At 38.8% G+C, this 13,508-nt stretch overlaps 3 protein-coding genes across 3 annotated transcripts in view; 1 reads left to right on the plus strand and 2 right to left on the minus strand.

The window, feature by feature from the left end:
- LOC118734386 (nascent polypeptide-associated complex subunit alpha, muscle-specific form-like) overlaps positions 1-10,566 on the minus strand; it is a 79,348-nt gene extending 68,782 nt beyond the window's left edge. Inside the window, exon 1 of the mRNA XM_036464110.1 lies at positions 10,534-10,566. Coding sequence (XP_036320003.1) covers positions 10,534-10,566 — 33 coding nt within the window. The remainder of the gene's footprint in view (positions 1-10,533) is intronic.
- Positions 10,567-10,772: 206 nt separating this feature from the next.
- LOC118734387 (GTP-binding protein CIN4-like) lies at positions 10,773-11,800 on the plus strand. The gene is made up of 2 exons (XM_036464111.1): positions 10,773-11,111; positions 11,200-11,800. Exons 1-2 carry the CDS (start codon positions 11,008-11,010, stop codon positions 11,798-11,800), a joined length of 705 nt encoding a protein of 234 aa, XP_036320004.1. The 5' UTR covers positions 10,773-11,007.
- Positions 11,801-12,260: 460 nt separating this feature from the next.
- LOC118734531 lies at positions 12,261-13,135 on the minus strand. Its single transcript, XM_036464250.1, has 4 exons — positions 13,055-13,135; positions 12,815-13,000; positions 12,594-12,758; positions 12,261-12,533 (listed from the first exon to the last, which is right to left on the minus strand). Exons 1-4 carry the CDS (start codon positions 13,121-13,123, stop codon positions 12,384-12,386), a joined length of 570 nt encoding a protein of 189 aa, XP_036320143.1. The 5' UTR covers positions 13,124-13,135; the 3' UTR covers positions 12,261-12,383.
- Between the last annotated feature and the right edge of the window lie 373 nt (positions 13,136-13,508).

Genomic DNA, 13,508 nt, shown 5'->3' on the forward strand with positions numbered 1-13,508 from the left:
TTTTTTGCGGGCTTTCGATAAATAACTAACTTTTAATTAGCCATGACAAAACTAACTTTAGGCGCGTCTGCTAACACCAGGTGCCTAAATGCAAAAATTTCCTTTATGCAATTTATGAAATTTTTGTACATGCACTTCTCAACTGCCATGTAATTGAACTTTCTTCAGTTTTAATTAGATGGCACTTCAAAGTATGCTCGGTCTATTCTGATGCATCCTCCGGACACTGCTTCTGGAGCATTTTGCGGACTCTGCATGGCTTACAACCATCCAGAGGTGATAAACGAACCTTACCATTGGCCACGGTGCCTACCCACCATTTTTGAACCAATAAATATATATTTTTTTATAAATACATACATGCAAACATACTGGTCTCCCCTCTCACTGAGTCATTCAAATTTTAAGTTAGTTTTAAAGTCATGCAGGAGTCATGCAGACATCACCGGTAGTTTGCTTTCTCTAAACAAGTTTCTATTTAAAAATTCTCTTACTTATTTGCTGCACTTCGCAGATGTTTTTTTTGAATTCAGGACAAAGAAAACAAAGTTCGAAATTTTCTGTTATCATGTTGATGTTATGTCTGCTGGAATTTAATTTTGGGATCACCTACAAAAGAACCTGCAACAAATAAGTTAATATGTAATGTTAAATGAAGTAAATAAAAAAGTTAAAGAATTTTTTTGTATCTATATTTTATGTGAAAAAGTAGTTAGCTACAAGTTGCCTGACGTCTAATGCAGAGGAAACCAGTTCTCACTTTTTTGCGGACATCGCCCTTCAAAAGTAGTTAGTTACGGCCAGTAGTAAAAGGGTACAACTAGTTGGCTGCTGGGTAGTTATAAGTTAGCTATAAACTAGCCCCGTTTCCTGCAGAGACGCCACAAGATTGATGGCACAACAACATCTCAAACTGCTTAATAGTCGTATTACACCCATACAAACATATATTTATTTTTATGTAAATATATGCAACAGCATTTCATGGATTTGCCCGTTGAATGTATCGAACTGAAAAAAATCACGCACGCAGATCGCAATCGTTATTAGAGTTGTTGTTGTTGTTGTTGTGGTTGGCGTGTGCAATGTGGTTGATGCAGTAGAATGTATTGCATTATTTATGTATGTGCATATGTATGTGCGTTGCACTTGTTCTTGCACGACCCCGCACGACTGACAGCTGCCACAGTTGATACTCATTAAGTTGCGCTGCCGTGGAATTTGCGGCCTTCCGGTGCTGCCTGCGTTACCAACCACTTTCACTCTTACACCCGGCGAGCACACAAAAAACGAACAATGATTATGCCTTGATGAAAGGAACATACATACATATGTACGTACATAGATATTTGTATACCATATCATTGCCTGAAGGTGAAAAGGTGTCAAGTCCCCTTTTTTCAAAATTTAGTTTTTGATGCAGAATGACAGATAATGCGAAGCTGCATCGATGTTTCGTCTCACCTTAACAATTTGAAAAACAGGACTTGGTACCTTTCAACGTTTGGGTAACTAAATATGTGTATGTATGTACAAAGACACAGTAAATTCCGCTCATAATGGACTCAAAGGGGCTGGGGGAAAGTATTCCTTATAACTTAATCTATGTGCTAATTCTAAAGTCCAACCGGACGTTGGGCTTCGGCAAAATCTGCGAGAATAAAGGAAGTGTGCGCATTTAGCGAAACCCAATTTAATTCGCTTTTTTGATTATCCTTTATGAACTTCGTCTGAAACCTTGGGTTAAAATATTCCAATCTTTGTGTGAAGTTGAGTCGAGTATTATCTGAGCCTTTACTGAGTTGAGGTGGAATTTGAAAACGAAGCTATAATCGTATTCGCTGCCATTCTTTCAACAGAATGTGCTGTCTATAGTAGGGCGGTTTTCTCGAAAGCCAAATTAGTTCTTGCAAGACCTGCAGGTCGTTGGATGGCTTCGCTGTACCATATTTGCAAAAGAGATTTCCGGCTGCTTTTCGCAGGAATCGCGCCTACAAATTTCCCAATAATCGTTTGCTTCCATCGCTTGGTACGCACATCCTATAATAGTAATAATATTTTGGCGCTTACTTTATTGCTAAGTGTTTGGCAGAGCTTCCTCACCAAATTTTTGATATTCGTCTTGATATAGAAAACAAATGGAGGGACCTACAGTTCTACACCGCTTTCGAAACGCAAATTTTATAAGGGGCTTTTTTCATAGCGGAAATACACTCGGAGGTTTACCATTGCCCGCCGAGGCGCGAAAGAACCGATTTCTCTTTTAGATGCTGCTCGAACCATTTATTTATAACCTCAGAACAATTAAGTATACAGAAGACTACTTCGCTCTTTGTGGTCTGCTCTAAGCGGTTTTTGGGTTTCAAGACAGAGTTCGGCAGCTTAATCTCTTCCAAAGAAACGTTTTTGTCGAAGGTATATGTACAGTGACTCGCAAAAGTATTTTGCATTGATTTTTTCATTGATATTCAAAATGCTTTTTCTGATAAATATTTTCGTTCATTTAAAATAGCTAATCATAGAAGGAAAAACCAGCAAATTTGTATCAAGAGCTTTTAATCCAATTTTTTACAAAAAATTTAAATGTGTAGTTTTGAGCCTATTCAATTTAGTATAACAAAGTGCCAATTTATATATATATATATATATATATATATGCTAACGGTATGGAGCATTTTCTTCCATATTTGGATTTTAAAATACCACAGAGTGCTGGAATTTCTAACTTATTTCTTATTTTGGTTTTATTAAATTGATTTTGGAAAATATTTTTCGGACGTTTGCTGGGCTACTGGGGGCCAATTCACGTTCAATTAAATGGTGCAGTGAAAATAAAAAATTCAAACTTGGAGAAAATTTTTGTTGTCCACTTGATCATTTCACCAATTAACCAATTTAAGCGATTTTCAAATATTAAAACATCTTTCTTAAACATCCAGCTGGTAATTACTTGACAAACTATTCTCAATAAAGATAAAATTATTCATTATTATTCTAAGCAAAATGCCCAACTTATCTTTTTCATAACCGCAAACTTTGTGAAAAACAAATTTCACAGTGAAAACTTTTAGACAAATAAATAATTTTTTTATTCGCAAACCGCATCGTAATTTTATATGAAGTGATCACACAACAAGACTTGGCCCTTTTTTAATGCTACGACCAGCTGGAATATTTTTGCTCAAAATTAACTTTTGAAAAACTCGTAAGGTATATTTTTATTTATTTGCTCAAATCTAATTTGGTAAAACTGTACACTGAGAGAGTACACTGTACATATGTATGTAAATGCAGTAATGCTCCGAATGCAGCACCCAACAGTCCCACTAATCCAAGTGTAAATTTAGATACCGAACGTCTGTCCGCTCTTCCACTTTCTCCAACTATCGCCAATGAATGAATGAACTCGCCGATATACACGCTAGAAAGCACTTGTGAAGTGTATTGCAAGTGTTGCAAACTTCGCACACTAGCTGTATCTGTTTCTGCAAAGCGGTTTATTTTTGGCGCGAGATTGCTCGATGAATGAATTAAATGCAGCGTTAAAATAAAACCGATTAGAAATTTCCTACAGCAGATGCATATGGATGTATGTATGTATATACAGTGGGTTGGTTATAGCATTTGTGTAACTAAATTTTTAAGAATTTTTAATTTTGTTATTAAATAAATGCTGGATATATAGATACCTACTTATATATATATATTTGCAGTTGTAGTTATAACTTTTGACAGTTTTTTTTCTGCACGTACGAGCATAGTAGTAACCGTTATTTTTGAAAATTCGATTTCTGAAATCTTACAGAATAGACGCACAAGGACTTTTACACATACAAGCGGGCCTAATATCATTTTCTTTCCTTAAAACAAGTATTGCCCTTTTAATTATATGGGAACTCTTGCTTTGCGTCGCCCTAAAATCCGAGAAAATGTGGCGTTCTTTATATGAAAATGAAACAGAAAATATACTACTCCATCCCAAGTTCATTTACAGAACTTAACAAAACTAATTATTCACTTTCACTGTAAGTCTGTAATTAACTTCATAGAAACGCACTTATGGAAAATAATTTTATTTTCACAAGCGAAAATTAAAAATCAACCGTGCAACTCTGAACCTCACGTTTATTTGGAAGCAGAAAAGGCAGCTTAGAAAGGCCTTTTTTCAGCAACATTTTTTTCCAAACGACTAATTCATTTTAAAATTTTAAAAGCGTTCGCACACCGTTTTGTCACATCGTATAATTCAAAATATTCTATTTGATCAACAGCCATTTGGCTTTGGAGAAAGAGTCGCACAACCAATAAAAGATATGCGAACGCACTTGTCCGTCCAAGCTGCCTAATCTACGCAGTATCTAGCCACGCAAAGCTGGAAGATAGCCAAAAGCTGTGCACTTGGACACATATGGCCTGTGGCATGTGGCACGCGGCATGCGGCATGCGGCATGTCGCATGTACGAATGCAAAAGGCAGTGGCAGCGCCAGTGCAACACTAAATTACAGATGCACTCAATTGACAGGATTTTCCGGTGAGTTCATGTCGCTTGTGACAAAAATAAACGCGCTTCGGAGGCAGCAGAAGCGACAGCAAGTTATTGCAAATATTTGCGATGCCCTGCTGCGAGGGATCAAAGCGAAAATATTTGCAAAACATCTTACATGTCATAAGAGTGTGTGGCAAAAAACTCACAAGGCAATTAAGCCTTTGCCGCATGTCACAGGCTGTTCATTCCGCAAGCGGCAAGTAGCTGGGCATATGCTCACTTATGTGTGGCATGCCTCAAACGACGCAAGTTAGCGCTGACAAAACATACAACAGCGCAAGCAGCCAGAAAAATGTTGTCATTACGAGCGGTGTGGCTGCGGTGCGGGACTGGGCACACGTCATGAGGCAAGCTGTGCTGGCAATCACGCAAACACGTCGTACAATTCCAACAGATCCGCTAAGCGAACGCGACATAAAATGAACCATTAACGCACCGCAGAATTGGCAGCTCGCAATTGGCACTCATACACAGCGGATTCCGCTCCGCTACTCCGGCACCGCCTACTTGGACGAAGACTTTAAACCGGCGATGAGCAAGCTGAGCCTCCTTTTATTGATTTATGCGCTACGAGTTCGCTTGGAAGCCGTCAGTTCGTTCAACCTGTTCACGACCGCATGTAGCCACTCTGACTGCCAAGTTCTCAGCTTATGGCTGGTCGTTTGTAACCAGTTCGGAAACACTACCCCAAATACATCCATCGCTGATTGAGAAGCGCACGCAACAAAACAGCAACCGGTTATGACAAGCAGCTTTCGTTACACTCCTAAAGTTCAGCGGCAGTCAAACGCTTGCAACTTGTGTGCATAAGAACTGGGCAACGATGCTTAATCGGATATATCTTGAAGTTTTATCTTATCAAATCTGAATTTTACTTACAACAACTTATGCACGGCGAAACGTAGGGCTGGGAATCTCATGCACTCAAAATTCAAAAATATGCGCTATAAGCAAGTAAAATATAAAATTAAATTATTTTCCTAGCTGCACTCTAAAATACACAGGGAAATTTCGACTGCCTCCTTTGAGCCAGGGTCATCGCAACTACGACAGAACCTTTTGAAGGGCAATCCAATCGTTTCGGCATGTAGCCGAACAGGCCAGTGCCCTGTGCATACTGCAGTAAGCTTGTAGGTATCTTCTTCGCTTATTCCCAAGGGAGCTCTGGTTTAAGAGAGTCGTAGGACACCCAGAACTGCCGGATGATCCTGTACGGTTCCAGCTCTGCTTGGCCTTTGAGTGATGCATTTCGATAATCGCTAATTGTCGCTTTTATCTTCTCAGCGAGGCGCTCGTGTCCACCGCATGGGACACATTCAGTGCGGATGCGCACCTTGCTAGTTCGTCTGCTGTCTCGTTTCCGTAAATGTCCCTATGTCCCAGGACCCATAGTAGGATAATTTCGTATTGATCAGAGATATCGGCCAACTCTCTCCTACAGTCTTCCACTTGTTTAGATCTATCAGAGGTAGAAGAGGGTGCCTCAGCGGCAATTTTTTCGTCAAGAGACATTTTTTTGTTAAGGGAAATTTTTTGTCAATAGGCTTCGCACTAAATTTAAATAACTGTAAATCAAGAAAATCCAAAAATATGTAAAAACCACATGCATTTATTTTAAAATATACTAAAATATGTCCAAAAAATATGCAAAATATGCCAAAATATTCACTAACCGCCATTTTCAAGGAAATTTCATTATTTCCAATGATAACTTAACCATTTCCATTTAAAGATGACAAATAAAAACATGCATCTGCATGAGATTCCGAATCCTACTAATCACAAATTAGTAGCGCAAGGAGCTGATTGAAGATTTCGAAAAAAAACACACAATAAATGTAAACACAACCATATTTGAGATGTACACATTTGTTGCACTTCTTGAGGGCGCGGTGATATTTTATGCTGTCGTGGCCTTCTTGTCAAATGCATTTCAGTCGAACCATTGGCAACCACTTAAAAATTTTAGCATATCGCTTATTGTGGCCCTAGTTAGGTCCGCCAGCTGATTCATTAAACTCCTCGAACCCCTTAACAGCAAATTAAATGCTGTCATTCACGCAGCAGCTGTGGAGAAGTCCTATTCTAGAAGCATCGTTTCCTAACGGCCAATTACCGATAATGAAGGCAATTCTGGCCAAAATAGTTGCAAGTCTTTTGTTAGACTATTGAGAGACAGTAGACAAGACAGTTTGAAAGATTCTGTTTATTTTGGTAAGCTCGCGCTGCTTCAACCGGCGCAATGGCATAGTGAGCAAAACACTGGTTTGCCATTGAGATTTCTAAGGTTCGAATCCGAGCACCACGGAATCTTTTAAATTTGATTTTTCTTCTTTTTTAATTTAATTTTTAGATGTTATTGTTTTAAAAGGAAACATATTTTTATAATTTCTTTTAATTTTTAGAAACCTATCTTGTTTCTTTTTTTTATTATTTAATTTAATTTTCTTTTAATTTTAGTTTTCATTGTTTAAAAAAACATATATTTACATACAACGACATACATACATATACTTAACTTTGGAAAACTTATTCCTAAAAGACAAATAGAATAGCACTAAGACCTTCTAGTTAGGAGATCTTTCAATTAGTCTTTCGAATAAGAGAAAAGAGCTTTAAAAACAGTTTCCATAATTGGCAATTGTCTTAGAAAAACTTTTGTCTTTTAAGCTTTTTATACATTTCATATAGTCGCGTGCAGATTAAAAGCTCTCCTGCTCATCGCTGCATCAGATAGATCGTGGCAGCTGGCACGTTCTCCGTTTTTACGTCCGCGCTTTTAGTTTTAGTTTAATTGCTCAATTTTTCCAAGGCGGCCGCAGTGGCTGAGTGGTTGGAGGTACGCAATACCACTCCGAAAGAAAAGCGCTCGATACAAGTAATTTTTAGCAAAAAAAACCGACTTAAAAAAAATATATATATTATCTATATATTTCATGATTCAATGATCGGATCTAAACCAAATTAGTATGGCACCACCTCTGAGACACTGCCTTTCCGTTGCAAAAAGAATTATCGAAATCGGTTGACGTGGTCCAAAGTTATGCGGTAACATACATAAAAATAAAAAATATAAAATATTCCTCCTCCTTTTTGGAAGTCGGTTAAAAATATTATTATTATTATGTGTCGTAGCTATTTAAAATAGATTCCTACCCCTACAGCGCAGTCTATCTTGGACCCACCAGTGTATATACAGATGGCTTCCTTATCTGCAACTTGGCCTCTTCTCCGTTCGCTTCTGGATAGGAATCGTGACTGGGTTGGGTTAGCCACCATGTAGTCTGACAAATAACAAAACATCGTTCCATTTTCCTTTGTCAAAAACTTAAACCAATGCAAATTCATATCAAGTGGTGATATTAACTCGAACAACTGATTGCATTTTTCTTGCTTGGAGATTGTCTAAATAGGACGATTGTTGACGTTTTTTTCCTGGTTTCACAAGTAAATATTTCGCCTCGCTAGAATTTGACATGTCCACGTTAAATATTTACCAAAAACTATGAAAATGTAATAGCTCAGTTGTGCATACTTTGCACTGCACTACATTGAATGTAACTTTTATTTAAAATCCAAAACCAACAGACCTCTACATAACGTCGCTACCATGTCAAACTATCGAATGTGCAAAAATGGTTTTTCATTTACGATACCTTGCGCGTGCGTTTAGAATGATACGTAAGTTGGCGAAACTTCGAATTTCTAGTCTTCTTAGAAGCAGAGGATACTGACCTTAACAAAGGATCGAATCCTGCAATTTTTCCTAATGACAACAGCATTTTTACAACAGTTTCTTTGCCCTCCTGAAAAGTGCAGATTTTCACATTCGAAGGTTTCACATGGTAGCGACGATGTGTAATGCTGTGCGTTGGGTAACCGCTTACACGCAAAGCTCTTTTGACAGATTCCTTATGTGACAACTCTCATGCGATGCCAAGAATGCATAACTGAGCCTTAACTATCTTGCGAACGCATTAAAGCTCGGAACACTTTGACGACTGCAACTTCACGACGTAACGACAGCGACATCATTTTGTCGACAAATGTCGCCTTGAAGCCAGCTTCTTAAACATTTTGAAGACCTCAGCGACATAGCAAACAGCTGATTTTAAAGTTTGACATTTTGGTATATTTATTTCACAAATTGTGTATTTTTATTTAAGTAAATAAGAAAAACATGAACAATCAAGAATATGTGATTAATTTTGCGACAATTTAATTTTGCAGCACTACATCTACTCATTGTCGCCGGCAAAATTAGAAATATGTAGATTTAATTTGGCGACGTCGACAATTGCAGTCCTGCAGCCAAGATGTCGTGCTGTCGTCAAAATAATTGTGTCCGTAAAAACGGGTGTATTTAAAATTTGACAGATGCTGCTTGGCGCTTGCTGTCGTCAAAGTGTTCCGAGCTTTAAACTGTATCTACATACATATATATGTACTTGTTTGGTTAGAGCCAATAGTACAAAACCACATTTCAATTCAAACAACAAGAGTGGAATCAATTTGTCGCCGACATTGTAGGTCAGAGGCAAAATTACTCAAACGCAAGCACAGCGTCATCTGTATTTCGTCATTACCTATACCAAAGGTCGAATGTGACATTTTCCGTAAATGATTTTTTTATTATGCCGTTATTTTGGTGCCAAACAGCCCCTATACCAAAATTCAAGAAATTGCACTTTCTAAAATACTTAGTGCAAGTTTTATTGGAATCTTTAGATCAGCGCTGAACAGGATTATTCTGTTCACTTCAATTTTTTTTTGTTCTTCAATAACATTTGAAATTGCCTATTTAGGGCATTTTGCATTAATGCCGGCGATATGTACTTAGTGTCCACATATTTACATACCACTTTGCGATTTTTAAGTGTGAACATAAACATCCGTATCGGTCCGTGCATTGCTTTGTGGTTGGACAAGTGAACAGAACAAGCATTTACACTTTGCTCAACAAATTGTACCCGAATCCAATAGACAAGAGATTTAGCTTACAAGTGAAATGCAGAACCACTCCACAACAACATAAAAACGAAAATACTCAAACCGAACCACGTGACAGGCGAAGTGATAATCCTACAAGGTGACAACCCGGAAGTGAGCGCCACTTTTACGAAATTTTGTACACAAACATACCTAAATACGCTGCGGGTAAACGCACTAGTGCCGTACTGGTTTGGTACTGGAGAAATTATAACCATGACTAGTGCGCGGTAGTTCTCATTACCACGATAGCAACTGGCGAATTTAACACTTTGATGTCAATTTCCCCCCGCAGCATCCCTTTTTCAATATGTAGTTCCGAACGAGTTCTAAAATCGACGAAAAGACGAAAAAAGTTACATGATTTTTTCAAACAATGTGTTTTTGGTTTTCCCATGGTAGCGATTTTAAATTATTTTCAAACAAATGTGTTTTCAATTTGAGATCAAATTTATTGTCCAAAGGTGCTTGCTGTTATTGGTTAGATTCCAGAAGGTCACAGGGTGTTAAAATTCTAAAAAAAAAAACTTTGTTGTGCATTACCAAATTTTGAAACAGCATCTGTGCAGTGCAGCATGAAATCTTACTTGAACAAAAACCCGCGAAACAAATATCCATTTAAAATGAAGAAACCCCGTCTGCATCCCTTTTCTATAGCTCCGAACCAGTCTTAAATTCGTCACCTTAGAAAAATATATATGTTCTTGATTCCTGCATAAAAATATATTTTTTTTATGGAAAAAGTGGACTTAGCAGCATCTTTTCACTCTTAGCTAGCGATATGTAATTTTAAAAAGTAAAATATATATATTTTTTAAGTACCACACTCCGTTGCTTTTGAACTGGTAGGGATTTAGTTACTATCTGGCTGGTTCGCTTGAAGCGATAAAAATCTAGTACCGAACTAGAAATTTTGGTGTCCTTGTTCAGAGTTTCCCTGCAGGGTAAGTGCATATGTATGTTTGTGTGTGTATCTATATTTGTACCTATGGCTTACATGTTCTTCAACGTCATAGAATTTGAGACACATGCACCTGTATGACAGTATTTCGTTTTGAATTCATCTCTGATGAATAAAAAAAACTATATTAATGGAACAAAATGTTTATACATAAATACATACATAGTACATACCTTGCCTAATTTATTTTACATTTAACTACACTCTTTCTAAAGCAATTCGAAGAAAGTGTGTGACCCGCATATAAAACTATTTGGATAAACACTTGTCAGTGCTGTCATAGCCAGTGGAAGCCTACCTATTCCAGCAACCCCTTTACTTGCCACATGCAACGCTGTGTTTGGGCACATATGTATGTACACTCATAACCGTCGCCTAGCAACCACCAATAAATATTTGCATTCCCACTGGCGGCACATAAACAACATTCTCAGTAAGCTTTGAGTCAACAACTGCAGAAAACATTTCACAAACCATTGAATACTCTTGCACTTTAGAATTAACAAATAAATGCAATGGTCACAGTGGAGTGAGAGGCACATTTGCATCGATTCCCCCAATTTAATGGGTTCAGCACTTCGAAAAATCTGTGGTTGCTGCCAAAGAAGAAAAAGGTTCGTCGTGTGGCTCTTACAGTCCGCGCTCCACTCCGAACAATACTAATTGCATGTTCTTTATATATTTTAATCTTTTGCACCATAGAAATAGCGTCGGTGCAGTTCCCGAAAAACATCTGAAAGTTTTGCTACTGGGTCTGATGGGCAGCGGCAAATCCGAACTTGGTCACTTGCTGAGCCGCCAACAACGCCAAGACTACGAGCCGACAAACGGAGTGCAGTACTTTCGAATGCAACTCCCCGACCGACACTTGTCCCTCACAGAGGTGGGTGGTAATGTGGAAATGCAAAAAATATGGCATCATTACTTCCTTACAACGATGGGACTCATCTACTGTTTCGACATGTCGGCCTCCTTTGAAGAGCTTCAGAAATCCTTCGACTGCTTTCGAAACACTCTGATGCATCCGTACGTGCGTGGCAAGCCAGTCCTGCTCGTGGGCACCAAAGCCGATTTGGCGGACGAAGGCGTGCAGCTGTATGACATTGAGAACGCTTTCCTGCTGGAAGCTCTCGCCAAGTATTACCACAGCAGTGCGCACGTATGCTACGTCGGCAAGAGCATCGAGCTGACCAGTGTGTGGGATGGAGTGGCGTGGCTTATTAAGTATCTCATAGATAATATGGACCGGCTGCAAGCGAGAATTAAAATCGACGCCAATACGAAGGTAACCGAATCAGTGTAATGAAATCATTTGAAGACAGTGAATTAATATTGTCCATTCGATGCAGGCTTGGCAGGACAAAGTGAACCAGCTGGTCTCCGAAGGACGAATCAAGCAGAGTCGGTATCGCCACTTTCAATATCACTTCAAAAATACAGCACGCAGAAAGGTAAATTTGGTCTTTCAATATTTTTCCTATATAAAAAGGGGTTTCTTTTCACAGGTGTGGTACCGTTCGTTTGGCCACTTTCGAACAAAACGCATTCGACCACACACAGCGCCGGCCACAATAAACGCCGCAACGTTTGGCCTTTGTCCAATAGGGAAAGAACTAACAGCAATAGAGCGGCCAGAGGAGAAGTTCACCGATGTGCCAAACCCAAGTGCTCGTGCACTTGCAGTCGGAAAAGTTAGCTAGGAGGAGTGACGAAATTCAAAATTCTGTTGCTTCCACTGTAGTGAACTGCACATTTCTGCCTCCTTTAAAATTTTCATTGTGCGATTTTATTGCAAACGGACACCAGCTTCGTTTAACAGTGAAATAAATTGTTTTCAGGTGATCACCAACACATTTGTTTGTTTATTCAACACTCTTTGGACCTCTTCAATCACTTTTGTAGACACTTGCTTCAATTTCGAAGCACATAATGTCCTTTCCTTGTCCTAATTTAACCTGCAACTTATATTCGCCATCGGCGCTGCGATCCTGCAGGTCGTACGACAAACCGAATAGCGAGTTAAACGATATGGTTAGCTGTGCAAAAGAAATATTAAAAATAGGCATCATTTTGATTGACCCATTACAGCAACTTACGCCCTGCTTCGGTGGACAGCCGCGATCTTCCGCTGGAACCACGTTGGAGATCGTGTACCATAATTCGTTTTCATTGTACAACGCCGGACAGAAATTCGACCGACGGATGTTATAGATCGTGTCTACCCACTCGCCGCGAGCCTTCTTGTACACCTGAGCGTCGAGCTGTAGAGTAACAAAGCTCATTAGGAACACATCGATTGAGCTGCCGTAGAAATTACCTGAATGGGCACGTCACCATTGAATTGGTGCGTCAACTTCAGATCTCCGGTTACCTTCACAAGATCACCTTGTCTCTCGAATGTTAGGTCCGAAATGTCGAAGAATGTGTCTATGTAATTTTCCGGATAGTCCTCGCAAGGCGTGAAAACCTCCTCATTCTCCACGACGAAATCGTAATTGACAGCCTAAAATAGAGAATAAAATAGAGAAATCCATGGAACGGACAAAGGCAGAGGAACCTCAACGGCGGCAACGAACACGGAGAATGCTACGAAGTATGAAAAGCGCTCCAGAAATTTTCCTAGCATTTTCTAACCAACACTGTGGATAGTGAGACAAGTGTTTGGGTCTTTTATAGGATTTACATCGCATGCGTTTGCTTGCATATAGTACCTACTATGAACAATTTAATTGCCCTGGAATTAGAATTATCGCTTCCATCTGAATACGCGCTTCATTAGAAGTTACAAGCAAAACAAACACACAACAAGATGACAAGCTACTGATTTTGCAATGAGCAATGAATGAACATAACAAGTAAGCGCATGCAATAATGCAACCGGAATTTTTCGCCTTATCTGCTATCAGAGCGCAAAAGTGATAAAATTAAACAAACAAAAATAGTTTTATGTAACAAACTAGAACAAATCAAAAACCAATAAGAATATATAATTTGCATCACTGCAGTAAGCA

The sequence above is a fragment of the Rhagoletis pomonella genome, unplaced genomic scaffold, assembly GCF_013731165.1.
Source record: "Rhagoletis pomonella isolate Grant_MI unplaced genomic scaffold, Rhpom_1.0 Rhpom_scaffold_00002, whole genome shotgun sequence".
Taxonomy (NCBI): Eukaryota; Metazoa; Arthropoda; class Insecta; order Diptera; family Tephritidae; genus Rhagoletis; species Rhagoletis pomonella.